This window comes from Eurypyga helias, unplaced genomic scaffold (assembly GCF_000690775.1).
Source record: "Eurypyga helias isolate BGI_N326 unplaced genomic scaffold, ASM69077v1 scaffold659, whole genome shotgun sequence".
Lineage (NCBI taxonomy): Eukaryota > Metazoa > Chordata > Aves > Eurypygiformes > Eurypygidae > Eurypyga > Eurypyga helias.
Window position 1 is genome coordinate 98,447 of NW_010273693.1, and position 20,667 is coordinate 119,113.

Below are 20,667 nucleotides of genomic sequence, written 5' to 3' on the forward strand. Positions count from 1 at the left end.
TTTTCCTGACCCTGTTCCTTTCTAACCATGGGTGGCTATTCATTCTCCCAGTCCCTGCCCTTGCCTTCTGTGACTCTGCGGGTATGGCTTGTGCCCTTGACAGTGAAGACAGTGGAGTACTGTGTCCATCTGTGGAGCCCTCAACATCAGAAGGTCATGGACCTGTTGGAGCAAGATCAGAAGGAGGCTATGGGAACAGGCTGAGACAGTTGGGGTTGTTTAGCCTGGAGAAGAGAAGGCTCCGGGGAGACCTTATAGCACCTTCCAGTACTTAAAGGGGTTTATAAGAAACATGGGGACAGACTTTTTAGCAGGGGCTGTTAAGATCGAACCAGGGGCAATGGTTTTAAACTAAAAGAGGGGAGATTTAGACTAGATATAAGGAATAATTTTTTTTATGCCACTAAAGCAGTGGCACTGGTTGCCTAGAGAAGTGGTAGATACCCCATCCCTGGAAACATTCAAGGCCAGGCTGAATGGGGCTCTGAGCAACCTGAACTAGTTCAAGATGTCCCTGCTCATTGCAGGGGGGTTGGACCACATGGCCTTTAAAGGTCCCTTCCAACCCAAACCATTCTATGAAAGACCCTAGACAAATTCTGTGGCACAGGAAAAGCTAGTCAAATCATGCTAAACAAGCAAACTCCAATCTATTTGCCTCCTGCCCTCATGCTTTATTAGGAGTGAATTTGCCCTTTGAGAGTCTGACCTAATAGGTCAATCCAAGCTTGAGAAAACAGGGAATACAATACATTCCTGGAAACTAGTCTCACACACTCTCTGAATGGCCTTTTTCACTACAAGAGTTTCTCAGGACAAAGGTAGGCAGGTCCAGGCTTTCTCAGTTTTTATGTATTACCAATTCCTTTAAAGCGCAGATCACTTCAGAAAGGAGAACAAGTACTAAGTGCTGAAAAAACAAGGCTTCTTGATTTCAGTTAGCACTGTTCTGGTTTATAGTAATGCTCAGTATTTACCACAGGGCTAGAAACCATCAGGAAATGAAAGTGGCAAGGGCTGCTGCAGTTACTACCATAACCTGTCAACCGCCCTTGGTTTTTGATCCTTTGGGGAAAACAATCAAGCCCATGGAGAAGTAAGAAAATAGCAACAAGGCAAACTGACAATGCTGCAAACACTCCTCTCAGAGCAGGGAAATACATATCTAACTGTTGACTGATGAGCATGTCAGCTACAACTTTCATCTTCCCCAGGAGATGAGAAAACTGACAGCACATTCTCCTCCGTCCACATTATTTGGAAGTAACCCCTCCTAAAAGGTTATGGAACTTATAAATATGCTACCAACTGAAGGATGAAGACAGGAAAGGAGAGATCCATGATGATACGCACCTGCTGTTCTAGCTATGGCATGACTTTTCTTCCCAGGTTTTTCTAATGGGCAGGATTCAGAAGCCATTACTGGAGTGGCACATTAACCCTCTCCTGACACCTTCCCTAGTAGAGTAGAGGTCTTCTCCTAAAAGCCAACACACACGAGCTGCCCATGGCACAAGGAAGCCTTCCAGTGCCATATATACTACTTATTGGGCTTCCTTGGACATGTCCAGTAGTTAATCAGGAGGTGCTAGAGCGTGTCAAGAGAAGGGCAACAGAGCTGGGCCCCTTCCCATTATTTACTGTCATTCAGGGTACCACTCGACTATTTTATCAACTTCTGAGTGCACCACTAGGTAAAACAAAAGAGATCTGGATCCATCCATGCTTTTTTGGGGGGATAACTTAGCTACACAGACAAAACCTTTCATCCTTGTTTCTTTTCCATGACCCTCAGGCTCCTTTCTTGCCTTTGGCAACACAGATACTTAAGTCAGTTTAATAGTTCTCATACCCATCTCACTTTTGTGGTCCTGCCCTACTCCTGTGTTTGTGCCAAAACAGCAGAGTGTGTGTGGTCACAGAAAGAACACGATCAAGAAAAAAGTCTGATTAAGAATATTTTTGCGCCTTTTTTTTTCCCCAAGCAGATAAATTCCCAACTTATTACATGACCCAGCTGCACACACAGCTATCACAGCCAGGGGACAAAGCAGCTTAATAGCAGCACTGCAAATGACCTGCTGCAGGGAGAAGCGGGATGTTTATCGTTATTTTCCTAGCAACGTTCTGCTGCCCAAACCATTATTATTTCACAGACAAGTATCAGCAAAATCTATTATAAACTTTGTCCATATAGATCCTTTATAAAGCTGAGAAATTCCCTACAGACAATTATCTGAATGCCATTACTCCCTTAAGACCGTGCTCCAGTTCACCGCAGCCAGCAAATCTTTGAGTGCAAAAGAAGAGCTAGAGAAATCGGGGTGCGTGCGATGTCAAAGATACAAGGCGCTGCAAGGGAGAAGTGCGGCTTCAAGAGTGGATTGGAAGGCCCGTTTTGGTAAAGCAATTAGCAAGCGGTGATGGGAGGCAGCTAAATTAAGATCTGTCCTCACAAACGTTGTCATTTAACCCAATGCTATAAAAAGCAAGCGTCTTAGTAGTGCTGTAGAGATGTCAAACTGCCCTGGCTCACAACAGCCATAGCGTTTGTTGACTCTGAATCAGGGCAGAGAACCACCAAGTAACACAGCGAGGGGATCACAGGTTAAGGGAACACAAGGCCCCACGTTAGCCTCATCGTGCACAGAGGAGCACCAGGTTCACATGATATGGGAAAAGTCTTTTGGAAACGATATCAAATAAAACCAAAATGATAATCAGAACTGTGTGGCAGGAAGGGGCAACAGAAGAGACCAGAATTCGGGAAAAGTTCCCAAAATGCCGCAAAGCAGCATGCTTCTTTTTTAATTGAGGATGCTCCTTTACTTCTTGCTAGAAGTCACAACAAGAAAACACTTTCCTTTTTATAAGAGGACCATTATTTCAGTTGCGGCTATGACTGCTTCAGCAGACATGGTTCTAGCTACCACCATCATGCTAAACGGTAGCTACCAACATCTTCCAGTGAGGCAGCATATGTACTTTTCAGAAGTCCTCTCCAGACTCAGCAGGGAGGAAAAGCACTGCAGAATGAAAGTGCACCACCACTCCTGAAGAAACAGTGGAAGTATCTTGTGACTACGAGAGTAATTGTCACCCTACATCTAGGAACATCCACAAGAGAAGACAGCAGGAAAAAAGCGACAGCAGCAAATCCTCACTGTCCAGCCCTCTGTGAATCCCAGGCTGATGACGAGTGAAGGAAAGGAGGCGAATCTCGCACTGTGTTGGTTACTCACAGATGGAACCTGACTCAGAGTACGGACCAGCTGAACCTTCTATAGTCCAACATATTTTGTAAGTGCAGCAGGTATTGTATCGGACACCGACCTGCCTCCCCTGCCCACGCACACCACCCTGCCAGGCCCACCTACATCAAGAACAACGTGCAGCGAAAGAACACAGCAGCACCCAGCCCAAACTGCCCCTTCAGACCATTTCAAGAAGTAGGAAGCCCTTTTTCAGCTACTTTTATTCCCAATCAGATTGACTTTAAAAATTCCTCCCCTGAATCTTCTTAGTGGCTTTCCACCTAAGCTTTTTTTTTTTTTTAATTATCACAAGGGTCTGATTGTGTGAGAAACACACCAAGAATATAGAGGTTGCTTTCTTTAAGCCCCATATTTTTCATTAAAATGGCACAGAATAAATGGGTAGCAGAAAGATCCAACAAAATGTAGCAGCTTCACTAATTCCCACCTTCCTCTTTATAATTAGTATCTTTAAAAATTGTAAGCAGGCAAAAAAAAATGAAAACAAGTTGGTATTCTTACAGAAGCCTTTTTTTTTTTAAGAAAGAATTAAAGAAGTTGTAAAATGAAAAACCAAAGGCAATACTACACCCAATTGAAATGGCAAAAATACCTGGTGAAGCAACTATTGTACAGGGAACTCAGCAAAACTCTAGTGAGCTACTAGAGAATCTTTACAATGATGAGTGTAGAGGAAGGGATGCATAGGATACACGTAATACATGTGTAGGATATAGGTAAAACTGTTTTCATCTATACTTACCTTGTTGTTTCTTAAGTCTACCTATCACAATTTATATCACTCCCACAACATGCTACTTGAACAAAGATACTATATTTTTAAAAATTAAGCTCTAAATGATAAAACTCGTGCTTCAGTAGGCAAAATTTAAGGATGGCAGAAATCACGCCTCATTCTTTTGTACAACCATGCATGTTTTAAAGGTTTCTTAAGATGCTTTGCAAGTGCCATCTTCAGCCATCTGCAAGGGAGAAGGCTGTAGATGGAAAGAGCAATGACATGCTAGGGGAAAAACACAAATATTTTTTTACTTAGAAGAATAATAAGCAAAATATTCGAGAGGCAGTAACTGAAGGCACTAGTGGAGAACACATGCATTTTTCTTCCATATAAGATTTCTGTTCTCTCTGGCTGAAGGCAGCATCCAAATTGCTTTTGCTTTTTAAGCAGTAGCCATTTGCATATTTTGGGGAGGAGGGTTTTTTTTTTTCCAAGACAGATTTGATACGCTCAGCATGCACCACAATCCAAACAACTGGTCATAAAAGAAGCCTCCTTTATGTAAACATACCTTTAACAGTTTTGACAAACACTTGTTTCTCTTTACTGGGGTCTTTTTCTTCTATTAGAATCCCATGGAAAATGCGCCCAAACGTGCCTGTGAAGAGAACATAGAATTAGTAAGTATTATGTGGTAAAAATACACAAATACACTGGTAATGTTAACAGAATTTAGTATCTGTTTCAGGTAATGTTTTCTTAAATGATTCGGCCACAGGAAAAACAGCCTTTAAGGCACAAGTCCCACATGCCCTATTAAGTCTGCTATATATATATATCCCAACCACCTCTCCAGCACTGAATCCAGTCCTGGATTCAGAACTATACCTAGTAAACACTAAAAGTTTAGGTAACAAAAAGCTAAGGGACAAGCATGAGAGTGAACTAATGACAGCAACAGAAACCAGTTAAATTAAGTATTGATGTTGATGATAGGTTTATTCATGGTAGTTCAGTCTTTATCAGCTGTCTGCACTAAAAAACCCAGCTCTATCCTTTTCTCATCCAGCAGGTCTGGAATTCTCCAGAATTCCAAACTGCATGTAAAGGCAGTTATGACTAGAAAATATTGTCAAGCAATCCACTATCCAGACATAGCAGGACTAACACAGCATGCCTGTATGGTCCATAGTTTGGGGTTTTGTCATTTTGTGGTTTTTTAATGGTAACTTCAAAGACTTGTGTCTTCATAGGAACTGTGTGTCACCAGCATGCTGTAACAGAGACAGCACTGTGAACACACTACTTCTGCCTCACTCTCCTCTGGGCTTTTTGCAGATCATGCTGTTTATATTCCAGACCGGACACCCAAGTCATCTCTCTGCTTCACCAGAAAATGGTACAGCTCCACTTACTGTTAACACCTGCTCCACTTTCTAAAGCGCAGCTATTCCATTGGAAACCATTTTTTAAAGACACCTACATTTTTGTCTCATATCCAGTATAACATGAGCTCGATGCAGATTCAGAACCAGGTGCTGCAAGAGCCCAGCAATTCAAAAGGCCTTACAGACCCCTCTTCCTCTGCACGCTCTCAGACCTGGGGCTGTTCATTTTCCAACTTGGTACACCACAGCAGAACCATAATCACAGCATGGTTTGGGTTGGTAGGGACCTTACAGACCATCCAGTTCCAACCCCCCTACCATGGGCAGGGACACCTTCCACTAGACCAGGTTGCTCCAAGCCTCATCCAGCCTGGCCTTGACCACTTCCAGGGATGGGGCATCCACAGCTTCTCTGGGCAACCTGTCCCAGTGCCTCACCACCCCCTCCGTGAAGAACTTCTTCCTGCTATCTAATCTAAACCTCCCCACTTTCAATTTAAACCTGTTAACCCTTGTCCTGTCACTACAGGCCCTTGTAAAAAGTCCTTAATAATTTTTTAAATCATTAAAGTAGGTTAATTTATGGAAGCTACTTGAAGTTTATAATGTCTCTGGCCAAAACCTCTAAGATACATTTAAGTTCCACTGGCACTTGGGAACTTTGAGAATTTCATACAAACATTTCTATTATTCGTTTCTTCCCCTCCGAAGCTCTTTTGTTCTTAGTTGACAGAGGCTCTACTCTGCTATAATCCCAAACTGCAACTGATGATTGTTCATCAGGATCCATCTTCTAGTCCTGTGACTAACTTTTGAACGTTCTGACAGACTCAAATACCAGATGGAGGCCAAGAAGCAATATCCCAGCCTTAAATGCAGTGTGGACCCAGTTAACAGACACTGAAGTCACATCTCGCAGAATAGGGCAGCTCTGTCACTCAGTGCTGTACATCTGAAGCTTAGCTGCAGCACCGAGTCATTTATGGGATGGCTCCAACATTACAGCTACAGGCAGCAGACAGTCCAAAGGAACACAAAACGCATCCCACGTGCGAACCGCCGAGTTGAGCACAAAGCTACCTCCTTAGAGATTTAGAGGCTTATATTAAATGGGGAGAGTTAGCATCCTCCCACTGTTTTTCAGACAGTAATGCAAAGCATTTAGCAGTTCTACCTCCAAAGGACGAGTATCTCAGATGTCCAGCTTTGGAAAGTTTGGTTTCTCACAAGGCTCAGGGAACTCACACTTAAAGTTGCAACAGTAAAGATTAATGACAAAAACTCCTAAATATTTAAGTCATTTTCCCATACTAAACATCACCAAATACCAATTCATGTTGTGCATGAACACTTCCAAAGTAAACATTAAACAAGACTGAAGAAACAGGTAATCTCTGTATTTTTTGTATCAGAGCTGTCAACGTTGCATCTGCTGACAGGATTTCCAAATGAGAAGCTATTAAATTGAGATGATGAGTTTAGATGATTGGAGGGTTCTGTGGGCTGTGGATTTTCTTGTTTTCATGGCATTTTTTTGTTCAGAGCTGCTCTCTTGCAGTAACTCACAGGATTTACTTTTGGGCCACTTACCACGCCAACGGATTACCTCATTCCTTAGCCATCTAACCCTTACCTTTATTTAAAGGACCAGATTATTAAGACAGACAAGCTGAATGATTTACTGAGCACAATTAGTCGCTCCCTGGTTCTAATGAATTCTGGAAACTGCTTTCCCCACCCCCCTACACACCCCAAATGCAAACATCGTTCATCATTCTTCTCCTCCTCCTCCACCAGTGCTATGATGGTCAGAAATGTCAGCCACGATTAATTTTAGAAAAAACTAGCTATGAAAAAAAATACACATATACACCACATTGCAGTCAGCAAGTGTCCCAGTCCTGTAAATACCTTCTTGGAGCACATCTTTCAGAGTTATCCTTTCCCTGGAGATGGCTATGTCCTTCACTTTAGCTTTTGCTTCCATTAGAGTGACACTTTTAAGATCATTCTTCTCTATCCGTAACGTAGGATAACCTGAGGAGCCAGCAGAGCCAAACAAACCAATATAAATACCCTTATACCGTGAACACAAGCACATTGTTTCACCTCAGCACCACCTACAGGTGCAGAGACATGCATGCACTTAAAGCCTATGTATTAAAGATTATAGTATTAAAGAACACACACAACAGAAGTCATGTGAATATAATAAACCAGGGGATTGGGAACAAAAATCACACAGGAATTCATACACAGTGTCATGCAATTGAGTCTCGTTATTGACACCAAGTAAATAAAACTCCTCCTTATGTACTGAGGCTGATTAACCCGACGCTGCACTTCCCTGACAACACAGACATAATGATCTCAGTTGGAGACCGTCAGAAGACTTGACAGAGTGAGCAAGATGCCTTACCCCGGGCAGGATGTAACTAAACCTACCAGTGCCCTCTTCTGGCACTTCTAGACTTCTCGATACACTAATTAATCAGAGAGGTCTGACTATTGTTGTACAAGTTTATGAATCACTAGAGAAAAATCTTAATAATCACTATATTTAACTTAAACGTTGCTGAAAACAAGGTTAATATGACTGTGGGAAAACTGAGAATGATCCTCCTGTTTATTTCATGCAGCCAACCTTTTTTCTTCGTATATTTGTTTTCCCTGTGCTACGTGGGGCATCCCAAAACAGGTAAGAGACATTTTGAAACCAGACTGAACACAGCGAACAGGTCCCATTTAGGCACACTCATCAAGGTGAGGAGGGTTAATCATCACCATGGGCTTGGTTTGCAGGTCACCTTCGTGTCAAGCCCTCCTCTCCCCTTTTGCCAGAGGCTCAGTAACAAGTTTCCAGAGGTCATATTAACCAAAAAGCCTCATTTAGAGGGAAACCTAAAAACCTGAGTTTGACAGGGCATCAACAGCAGAACGTGATCTGGGATAAAAGATGGAAAACAAGGTGGCTGGGGAGAGACATCAGGTGGCAAGAGGGAAAAAACAGCTCAAGAATTAGTTGCATTCTACAGTTTCTGCCAAACTCCATGCAATTTTTTTTTTTTTTTAATTTTAAAATTAATTATTCTACTAAATAATGTAGTGTGTCCAGAGAAGGGTACGGAGCTGGGGAAGGGTCTGGGAGCGCAATTCCTGTGAGGAGCAGCTGAGGGAGCTGAGGGTGTTCAGCCTGGAGAAGAGGAGGCTCAGGGGAGACCTGATCGCTCTCTACAGCTCCCTGACAGGAGGGTGCAGAGAGGGGAGGGTCGGTCTCTTCTCCCAAGTGACAGGACAAGAGGAAACAGCCTCAAGCTGTGCCAGGGCAGGTTTAGATGGGATATTAGGGAAAATGTCTTCAGGGAAGGAGCTGTCAGGCATTGGAATGGGCTTCGCAGGGAGGTGGTGGAGTCCCCATCCCTGGAGGGATTTAAGAGGTGTGTGGATGAGATGCTGAGGGACATGGTTTAGTGATGGGCTTGGCAGAGCTGGGTTAACAGTTGGATTTGATGGCCTCAAAGGACTTTTCCAACCTAAAATATTCTATGATGCTATATAAAACACTGCCACCCGTCCTTTGATTTCACTGTTTTTTTTAACAGTTTAATGTTCTTTCAAGCAAAGCTGTGGGCAAAATGAAATCACGAACACATCACACTTGTGAAGCTTTTTCCCCACTCATCTCCTTTGCAGGTTGCAGCAAGAAGATGACACCACTCACTGGCAAGACCCCTACCACCAAATACCCTAGCTGTGTCCAAGAGTATCTGTAATTAGATTAACACTTACTGGTTACTGGTGTCGCATTGTTCGGCGTGTCAGCTCGCAAGTACTGCGTCGTCTGCGTGGAAGGTTGGGATAAACCTTGTGAGCTACTGCTGTCGCTAATGCTGTTTTAAAACAAAAACAAACATGAACATGACTGCTTGCCACTGTAATAAATTAAAAATTTATGTACCAAAGTCAAAACCAGAAGCTTTTCAAGGATAGACTTCGAAAGAATGGCATTTTTACAGTCTCTCCCACATTAAAACGTATCTCAGGTAAGTAAAAATAAGAGTCTTATGTCCCTGGAGCAGGAACAACTTCAAAATTTTTGCAAAATTTGTTCTATTTTCCAGTACTTTTCCCCCACTGTTGAAAAATCAAGGTGTCAAAACACTTATTGCAAGAACCACCCTGTCATACCACAAACAACAGGACTATTATATTCCAGAGAAGACTTATCTGCATTTGTTTCATGGTCCCAACATCCCACTGAGAATCAACAAAGACTACAAAACTCCAAAAGCAGCAGCCTGAGCAGATGGAGAGGCACCCATAACACCCTGCAAAGACTTTTCCAGACAGAGTGATTTCCAGCTCGCCCTGGCCATGCCAGCTGCCAGCACTACCTGCTGCCCTTTAGTTCCGATGCCACAGCAAATATCAAAGAGAGATTCCCTAGATCACTCCTGCAAACGGCTGTTTGCCCTGTGCTGCTGCACCTGTCTCAGCTCTCTTTTACAGACCACACTGCCCTAGCTTACTTTGTCATTCCTCTCCCTAAAAATACTTATTGCCCGTTCCACGGCCACCTACAATGTGCTGCTTTGGGTAGGATAACCATAGCTGGATGTAGTACTCAAGAGACAGGCAAACCATAGCTTATACCATAGCAGGATGTTTTCTGTCTTATCCTCACACACAAACTCCCACCAAAAGAGCTGCTGTAGCTGTAATGGCCTAGGAACAGGTGAGAAAGCTTGCAGGCAAAGGCAGTACCTGCTACTACCTCAGATGGCAGGGCTGGAAGAAGCTTTTTTGATCTCCCTCCCAAACACACACAAACATCCCCCCTGCTTTTTGAAACTTAAAAGCTTCTCCCCTTCTGCTGACTATATCTGGAGAACAAAGATGCCATTGGTTTTGGGTATAAACCTCTGCCTTGCTAAATAATCAACATCCCATTTGCTTCTTGGGCCACTAGTGAGCACAGACCAAGCAGTGCTAGCCATCCCTGTAGGAGTTTTAGACATGCCTGGTGTTGCCCTTAAGGACCACTGTTAGATCTGAAGCAAGAGTTCCTTTAAAAACAGAAAGCCAAGTCAGCTCTGCCCCATTATACCATAATCACAGGTGCACGGACTGAACAACTTCTTTAGAACAGAACCTACTAACTCTCACTATATAAACATCAGGCTTACTGATTTATAGCTGGCCTTGATCTCTCTCTGGAAGCCTTTGTAAAGTGACTCCCCCATTCGCCATCTCACAGGTGTACGGTTCCAGCACAGTTTTCAGGATGAGGTTAAAAGCCGCTGATGGTGGTCCAGCTACTCCACATTAGAGCTTTTGAATGAATATTGTCTGGTGCTGGCAACTTGTTCCTGCTTATTTTAACCATTTGCACTATTGCATCTACAAACTGCTTTAATATGATCCACTCTCCAGCAAGTTCCCTGGAAAGAAGTGCTCTGGCACGGTCACTGCATTAAACACGGATGCGGAACTTGCGTTTCGTTTTCCTGCTATGGCTGGAAACTCCTTGTGTAACCTGATCACCTACTTGCCCTACAGATTTCTTTGGCTGGCGTCCCACTGCAGGCAAGTCTGAAAAAAGACTTATGTCTGTGGCCAGTTTGAAAAACTACCTTTTTGGTTGGCTTCATTCTGGTTTTTAGGTTTAACTTGCTCCTGTTTATAAGCTTTCTTAGTTTTCTCACTTGCACGCTACGTCAGCTTTCTGAACGATGCCTTCTTGCTTTTAATAACCTCCATTATTCCATTGTTAAGCCATGCCAACTTTCTCTGGCGCTTTGTCAAGTGCCTTTGATAGGAGGTATGCAAGCCTTTGCTCTGAACTTCCAATACAACGTTCTTAAACAGTCCATGTGCAGCCCATAAACTCAGCTGCCTGGGTTTAGCTTCTATTTAACAGCCTTCCCCCTTTTTATTTAGTTCTGGTTTTTGAAATTAAGAGCAACAGCAGTGGGTTTTTCAGCCTCTCTTGCTCCTGTGAGGTCTTTAACCCTAACGCCGTTATCTTCGATTCAGAGCCCCTTTACAGCAACATTTTGAGCTTGTTACTCAGAACCAAATCAAAAGCTTTTTCTGCCCTTACGAGTCCCTTGACTAGTTGCAAGATCACACAGTCGCTGATCATCTGTGATGCTAGTGCACGACGCTGAGGCTGAATTGTAACACTGAACCAGTTCCCCAACCAAGCACTGAAGCAGCACCGCGCTGTCTCTTTGCTGGCTCCTGTGTTTTGAAAACACAATTCCACAGATCCTGATTTTCAGGCTCATTTTGCCTCTGTTACACCTCTGTGACACTAGTTGACCACAGTTCTTAGCCAGGAGCCCATCCAAGGTTTTATCAGGTCACACACCCTTGGGCTCACAAAATTGAAGAACCAAATCCCACTATCTGCGCTTCACAGAAATTATCAGAAGGCCATATACTTACGATTTAGAGCCAATTCTTTAATACCTGCAAGCCACGGAGTATTCACATTAGACTAATTTGTAGCTTGTATCTCCACAGGAATCAAGTGTAGTGGAGTGGATGAAAGGACATTTGATCACACTTCTAGGCTGAGTCAGTATCTCAAACTCACAAATGACACTATTCACACACTCCAGTGAAACGCTTTTCCTTACGGTAGCAAAAAGCCACACATCCTTTAACACCTTCTATTGATTAAAAACCCTCAGTATGCAATTAGGCATAAATGAATTGATGAGTCCTTTGCTTAATCAAGCACTGAAAAAACTATAACTACTTACTCCACCAAGACCCCCCAAAAACCAAGTGGTCTGGGGACACCAGCGGAGTAAATGGCAGGAAGAAAAACAGAAAGAAACAGCCGAACAGATAGAGAGGGAGATGAAAAGACAGAGCTAGGCTGCAGGCAGGAGCAGAAACCATTCAAGATATCCTTTCAACGTGGGTGACCACCCACGGGCCCGACTGCTTTCTGAAGTATTCGGTTTCAAAACTGCCTGCTTCTGGACCGTGGCATCTGATGCAACTTGTTCACAGCCCCGGCAGAGCCTCAGCCCACCTGCTTCCAGCCTCCCTTCCGCCTCAGTGTTTAATCCCAGCTCAGCTGACCGTGCTGCCCTTGGGCTCACGTTACAAGCCCTTTTCACGTGCACGTGACAATTTGGATTTTCTGGATTGAAAATACACTTGAGAGCAAGCCCATTTTCAGCTTTATAACCAACCAGATGTAATCCCCCTCAAACCTTACCTGAAGGCCAAAATGAACCGGTAAATCAATCAAAATAGAGAAAGCTGAAATACAGCTCCGGTACAAGTCAGTAAAAGCAAATATTTTTAGTTTACCCAAGTATCTATCAAATTTTCCTTCAATCCCAACAATCCCCATAGACCTGATTCTGTCCAAATTCCCCCACTGTGTGTCCTCCACACAACTATTCTGGCAAAAACTCAACAGCCACAACTCTCCCACTCCATCTACAGCCGAGCACCTGCAAGTGCTGTCTTTCCGCAGCATGGCACTTAGCACAACTGGGCAGGCAGTAATTGTTTCTGCTTGACATCAAGAGCAGAAATTGCAAGCTACTGCAGAGTGCTCATTTTGAGACCAGGACTCCCACAGATCCGGGTAAACGTGTCCCAAGAACACGCTTGAAAAGCCTGAATACATACCTGTCATCCAACTCTATCCTTTTCATGCTGTGGAGATGCAAGACAGCTAATATTATTGCCACCAGGAATATAACAGCACAGCACACGCCCACACTGATATAAAACACACGGGTGGAAGTGGTGGGAGCTGCATTTACAGGATCGACTGAAATAGAAAGGTGAAAAGTTACTGAAACACTCTCAAAAAAAACTCCAAACAAAATCACACCAAACAAATGCAAAAAAAACCCACAAACGATGACATTTTGGCAGTTCCCAGCAGGCTGATGTTGTGGGAGGGCAGTGCTGCTGTTCCCAGACTCGCCCCCAAGGTGCCCTGGTACCCAGCCCCAGCAGCAGCAGAAGCCAGCCCACGGTAACCCCAAGAAGGGTGGGCACCATGGTTCCTGTCACTGCAAAGTGGGGCAGGGCCCAGCGAGCCACTCCATACCTCTATTTATTTACTGGGACAAAAGAAGAGTTCCTACTGAAGGATAAAAACTAGACAGGAATCTCCCAAAATTGTCTTGCTGGTTCTACCTTGCACAACCCTTCAACTCTGCTCCATGGCTCCCGTGCTGCAAACACAGGAGGAGCATGAACAAACCCAAGCTGTGGCTCCACTGAGCCCCACCGTGGCAAGCGGCACAGGCTTGCTAGTTGGGGCTGGAAGAGCAGGAGTGACCTGCACCAGGACGCACACCTAGATGCAGGGTGCTAGCAGTTCCTACTCACTGCCAGAGCCTGTGATGGTGGATTACATCCCCCTGAGCTACACCTCAGCACAGCAGCATTAACGGGGAGCTAAACTTTCTTCAACAGGATCTCAAGTGCAGTAATTTAGGGCAGAATTCTGCACCTCGGCTGCGGAGGGCTGTCTGCTGCACTGGCCTTCAGCTAGTGCAAAGCAGCACCATAGGGAGAGGGATGGGAGGCATGAAGAGGCAGCAGCCCCAGCCACCCCTGTTTTTACATCACGCATCGTGCGGAGCAATTGCCCTGGAAGAGATGGCGGATGGTAAAGAGAGAACTGAGCAACGCGCTCCGTGTTCAAAAAGCGTTTGGGGAAAACTGTCTACATTTTGGGTGCCACAGAGGCTGAGCACAGTCAGTCGATGATATTTCCAGCTAGAAGAGGAGTAAGAGAAACCACCTCATCCAATTTGTTCAGTACTAACAAGTCAAACAGCAAACCAGACCAGTCCTAATGTCAAGAAGATACATCAGTCATGTATGGAAACCAGAGCCCCTGAGAGATGATAAAAAGTTGTTAGGAGACTTGGAATAGGTTTTCTTCACTAGTATATATTCCTAGGTAAAGTAATTAATTACAGAGAAAAACCCCGCTAAATACTGGGTATAGTACAGACTGCCTGTGGAGTGTTTTCATAGGGAATGCTGTGGAAACAGAAAAAAGTCACAATTTTTTTACACCCGAGGGAAGTTGTACGCTCAGAATTACTTACAGAGAGCCTTGCTGCTGTTTTTGTCAGATACGGGAGATTTTACTTCTGGTTCAAGCTCTAAACAGACAAGAGAAAACCATTAGGTTTGGTATACATTCAGTGCTGTAGTCCTATCCAGAAAATCAATTGCTTCCTTTCTGGAAAAACAAATCTGCTTTTCCAAATAGGCAAGTTGACTTAAGGACCACAGTTACCTCTAGATTTCCATTTTAAATATCTAACCACTGTGTAACAAAAGTCACACTTAAGACACATTAAGTCAGATACTTCCTCACTGATACATGAGGCCACGCTCAACCCACTGAATCTACCTACCTCAAAAACCCCTCTGGCTTGTCCACCAAAGTCCAAAGCAGCAGATAGCAGAAAGAGGAGGTGCAGAGCACGTGAGTGAATGCTAAGACACTGAACAACAACCTCACAGAGTCAGTTACTACAGGACAGAAAATAATTTCTGGAATGTTCAATCAATACTGCCCTGACCATAGGAAAGAAATTCTGGCTCCAGTCTAACACTTCTCGTCCTAGGAAGAGGTTAGAGGTGCAGCCATGGGGCTCTGTGCCTTCTCGGCTGATGGCACAGTCACGGGTGTTTAAAAACAGAAGGATTTCGCACACATCTGGGGCAACACAAGGGATATCTCTGGCTGCAAAGGCACAGCCCCACTCGCACATCCTCCTTCCAGCCGTGAGGAGCTCCTTCCTCTCCAGCACAGCCCCTTCCAACTCCTTGGCAAGCCAGTTCAGCCTGATAAACTTGTGAAAAAGTAATCTGGGGAAGGGGGAGGGAAAATACAAGAATTTCTCTTCTTTTTTTTTTTTGCTCTGTTACGAATCCCTTGAGCAAAATGCTAGAAAAGTTCCTGCATATTTTTAACTTAGGCACTAAATGAAATCAGAAATCCCCGGATGCTGTATTCCAATCAGAACATCAAAAAAAAGTCACTGACATTTTTATGAACCCACAGAAACATGATCTTTGCCAGAATCACTTCTGCATAATTTAGGAAGTGGCTTTATCTCGCACACCCCGATAGCTGTGTAGTGCCTATAGAAACTTCCTCCGCTCATCCAGCAGCTCAATAAGCTATGAGTGCATAAGCAGTGCTGACTTCCCCCACTTAGAACTTTTGAAAAAGGACCTAGGAAAACACAAAATAAAGGTAAAAACATCAACACTATCAGGCAGACCTCCATTTTCACTGGAAAGAGATACACTTCGAATGAAGAATGATCTTTCCTCCAGTGCAAGGAACACAACTATCACCAAATTATGCGCTAAAAAGTCACACTAGCTCTTCCACCCACACCTTCTGGAAGTTCATCCTACTTAAAAGAAGTCACAAACTTCCCTCTGAAAAGCCAACTACTGTCCTCAAAGGCTCCAAGTAAACTGAACAGAGCCAGGAGGAGCAGGTGAATAGATGGCCACCCTCATATGCTGCCTGAGAACAGGACACCACAGCCATTTCTGAGTACAGTTCTAAGGATTCTCCAAAAATAATAATCTTCCAACATCTATGAAACTACTTCTAGGAAGCAGCACCAGGAGACAGCAACCATCCGAGAAGAAATTGTGCTTGCAGATTCCCATATCAACACACGGAAGAGTTGATGTGGGATTTCTCAAGTCTGCATTATCTACCAAGACCACTTCGTACCACTAAAGATCTGCTTACATAAACCTACAACTGGCTGTTTAGTCAATCACATAATTTATAAACTAAAAGTAGATTTGGTTGGAAATTGTTAGAACAAATTGAATATTCAGAGCACTGCAGTTTTGAGGAAACTCATAGCTTCCTTCCAAGCACAGAGAAAATGCTTTTTGCTGTAAATGTCAACAGGCCAGTCAGTGCAGCAGAACACTTGGGGAATTTGTTCAACCATCAGATTCTGCTTTTACCAAAAGTCCCCTTTCATCTCCCAAAGGCAAAATTTTACCAGGTTTCTTTCTTCTACAACATTCGCTCTCGGGAACTGTTACTCATCTCCTGGATCTTACAACTTCCCACTCCTTCTTCCTATCATACTTTAGCACTAAAAGCTTTTTAATATTTGCAAGTTAACGTCTTACTTTTGTAGCACATTTTCCTTCGTTTGAAATTTAAAACTGTGATGTTTTTTGATGAATTTATTGTCAAGTTGAGCTGCATTAGTATTGTGACCTCAGAGTCGAGTCTGCCAGTGCAGGAGAGTTCCACACGAAACACTGTGAACAGACAACAAACAGGCATGACAATTACTGGAGCACTTTTTGGACATTTTGGTGAAGCAACATTCACATGACAATGGTCTTTTTAAATTATAATGTACATTTTTACAGAACTGGCTATTAAGAAATGCTATTTCAGTATTCATGCCTAGTCATTTTTGACAATTATTAAAGCATTACAGGGCATAGATTTTAATACAACTGAGATTAAATTAAAAGATTACACATTACTAAAATTGGATTTGTGGATAGACGACCATTAGACATCCATTAGCTTTGGAGTTCAAGTGTCATCACAAGAGAATCCTCTTATCACAGAAAACTTAGTTTTCCTCACTGCTTCTTCAAATACTACAAAGGTTAGCTTTTTTCACAACCGTTAAGCTGAAATATTTTGGTCTCTGCCAATCTGATAAAATCAAAGCTTAAACTAATACGACGTTTTTTTACTTTCTAGCTTATGTATCAGTATTATTTATGCCAACAGAGCAGACACAACAGGCTCAATTCTCCAGTGTCTGCTTTCACAAAAAGGGGTACACAACCGAAACAACATGTGTTTTATTGCCCTTTGATTATTTAACAGAGCACAAGACGGTGAGGAACTGTACTTGAACAAGCAAGAATGATGGTCATTGGCACATTTCCTGAACCAAATGCAATTGTTTCTAGTACAAATTCTACAGAGGAGCTAGTATATACTCCAAACAGTTCTCTTAGTTTTAAACTTGCCATAAACACTTCAATGTCTCCACGACTTCCACACATCTTGAAACATCATCTCTATAGGCTAGCGAAGTTTAAAGGTGTGGATTTTGAAATTCATGCACTTGTTACTATTGTTTTATTATTGCTGTTGAAAGAGAAGGGGAACCTTGTGTGTGTATATATACATAAGAAATGTCATGTTTCCTCTTCAGGAAAATTATCCTCCACTGAACAGGGGGAAAAAAGTATTACTCTCAGACCAATAGTCTCAATCCATAACACCCTTTCAGCAATGGCATAACTGTTGCAGGAGGCCTGTAAACAGATGTTTAATATAGAAGAAATTACACTCTTATGCAACACTACACACATTTTGGAAAAAACAAAGTACCACAGAAAGCACTCTCGGTATCCACACTAGCTGTGCGCTTTGCAGGGGTGGGGAGTTTACCTGAAAGGGTGCGAGGAACTTCTCCTTGGAGAGAAATGTTGGCCTGGGGCATAGCCATAGCCATGGGATTGTCTACCTGAAATCCCAGTTTATACTCAACCTGTAACAATAGTTGGGAGATGGAAGACACATGAGAAATCTCTGCAGCATGGAAAGGAAATGCTACATATCTGTTCACAGTTCTTGAAAATAAAAAGAAATAAATCATCTTTTCAAAGAATGCTGGTGATTTTAGGTGCTCAAATTCAGGGTTTCTTATATCAGACTTCTGAGATAGTCCAAATTAAGAAAAGTCAAAACAGAACCCATTCTTCAAAAATCTGGGGCAGACCTTTAAGTGGTGTATTGAAAAACCCACCACGAACCTCACTTGCTGACACTTTTAAACTTGCTTGTTCAAAAGCCAGTTTGTTAAAACCATAGGAATTCAAAAAATTCCCCCTCCTCTAGTCAGTTGTATAAACTACTCAGCCAAAATTGCTTACAAACAGTTTACTCAACTGTAGTCGAGATTTTTGTTTCCATTTAAGAAGCTGATTCTGCAAATATTGATTCAAAAATGTGCAGGACCTACTGTAACTAAGTCATAAGCTCCTGTTAGAAATCCATCCTATCCCACCACACTCAGCTGAATGAATTTGGTTTGACTTTGTTTGCCCTATTAGGTCTTTTTTTTTTTTTCTTCCCTTCTAAAACATAATAGGATGCATTTATGTTGTCAATTTATTTTTCAGTCAAGATGCCAACAGTAGAAACATAACCCAGTTTCTGAGCTCCTATAAACTGCGCTACACCCAGCCGACAAGGTTAGCACAGAAGAGGCAGTGGTGCAATCACAGCAATGGAAGCAGGGCTACACAAGCTCAGAAATTCCTACTCAAAATTCAGACACGGGCCACAGGAAACTCAGTGCAGGGACAGTGATGCAGGTCACTCATGGCTGGAGTTGTAACAAGGAAACTCCTTCAAAGGTCCTACTCAAACAGCAAGCGACTGAACTGCCTGTGAAGGTGGAATACGCTATCAAGTAGAAAGGCTGGCTTGCACTCTACTCACTCTACCAGCTGCAAGCCAAAATCCACATATCATAAGGAGTTACACCTCAAAGCAAAAAAACACTGGCAGAAGGCATCTTCAGAAACTGCACTGGTGGAGTTAAATGATCCTGCTCCTCCTGCAGTCTTTCCTACTTAAGGACAGAAGAATAACTATTACTCAAGTTTAAAAAAAAAAAAAAAGAATTAACATCTGGCAGAGAGTAAACAGATCATTTCATATACAAAAATAAATTGTTAAGTAACTGGAAGTCCTTCAAAATGTAAAAGCATATGCAATCTTTATGACAGCTGTTGCTGCATGTTCCAGCCACGGTGATTAACTGAAACAAAAATCCCATTCCATTTAATCGGGTCTTGGCAATAACATACTATATGCTGCTTTTACAGGTTCTTTTTGTCTCCAAATATGTGTTTCTAGAAAGCTCTAAGACACAATTGCTCTACATTTGATTTCCAGAGGCTTCAGCTCATGACTGTCCCTTCCATGTGTACAACACACTACCAGAAGAGATTCCACAGCCAGTAGCTTGCCAGAACCAAGTAGTATAAAATACTTCAGAAGAACTGCTTAACCTTTCTGAAGCAAGAAAGGAACAGTTTGGATACATACAATCTTAATTTATTGCCTGCAATCAAGCAAATAATTCTTTTGCACCTAGCATATGCTAATTTTTGCAAAGAGAAAAAGCCATTAAATTATAATAGTGGGTATTCACTAAGCAGTATTGATCATGTGTCAAGTACTCAAACACTGAAGTTACACCTGCCTACCTTGGATTTAGCATGCCAGCTGAAGTGGAGATTGTTGGTCTCGCTGGGTATTAAGAGATTGAAGGACAATGCATAGTGATTAACCACATCATTCCTCACATAAGACAACTCTGCATCAAGACCTGTAAGGAGAAAGAAAAGACAGGGATGAAGAGGACCAGCAGCAACACACCAGGACAAACAACTCTCGGTACCACCAGCTCCACTTGTATTTGAATGTTACAGCAAATACTTCTTCAAGTCCATAAATCCAGTTGCAGTTTTGGAGATCAATGCTCATGCATGTCAGCATTAACAACAGTGTTTCAAATCCTTACAAAGCAACTATTCCAGAGATGCTGCAGCCTAACGAAGAGGTAAAAAGTTGGAATGTAATGGAAGAAAATACAACTTTCCATACAACCCTCTAAGAGTTATTACAGACTCTCCTGAATGTACTCATCTGCTTATGGGATTCACGGGTCCAGTTTTGCTCTTATTTACAAGCGTGTACACTCCAAGTCCTTTGGATTATCAAATTGTTAACAGCAGGTAATTCTGCCTGGAATAGCTCACTTCTTGAGTCTGAGACACATAAGCACTATGGAATTAACTTCAAGGTAATTAGACCATTACACACAAGCAGTGAGAGGAGGAATGACACTTTTGCACCAAGTAGTACTAATAATTTACGCATACCCTTTGCTTTCTGGGTATTTGAATAACCCTAGAGAATCAAAATGCCCACAAAACTATTTATTACAGAGCACTGAGGTGCATGTTCCTAAGTAGGATGCATACTCGTATTAAAAATACCAAAGCTGCCATTATTTTTGGCAGCACACATTCCAAGGTCCCACTGAATACGGGGTAGGATGCTAAGCTTGCCCTGGGTGTCATTAGCAATTAGTGGTAAAGCAAGCACTACAAGATAACCCCTTTCCCTGCAGCTGTAAAATTAATCTCAGTTCCACATCCTCAAGACAAAACCATACTG

The 20,667-nt window shown here is 42.7% G+C and overlaps 1 protein-coding gene across 1 annotated transcript in view; it reads right to left on the bottom strand.

Annotated features, from left to right (window-relative positions):
- Positions 1–19,814, bottom strand: part of RYK (receptor-like tyrosine kinase) — a 42,001-nt gene extending 22,187 nt beyond the window's left edge. The window contains exons 1-8 of the mRNA XM_010159544.1: positions 19,692–19,814; positions 17,863–17,962; positions 16,566–16,700; positions 14,489–14,545; positions 13,044–13,188; positions 9,174–9,274; positions 7,296–7,421; positions 4,568–4,654 (exon numbers count right to left, since the gene is read on the bottom strand). Of these exons, the coding sequence (XP_010157846.1) occupies positions 4,568–4,654; positions 7,296–7,421; positions 9,174–9,274; positions 13,044–13,188; positions 14,489–14,545; positions 16,566–16,700; positions 17,863–17,926 (715 nt within the window). The 5' untranslated portion in view covers positions 17,927–17,962; positions 19,692–19,814. The remainder of the gene's footprint in view (positions 1–4,567; positions 4,655–7,295; positions 7,422–9,173; positions 9,275–13,043; positions 13,189–14,488; positions 14,546–16,565; positions 16,701–17,862; positions 17,963–19,691) is intronic.
- Positions 19,815–20,667: the final 853 nt, after the last annotated feature.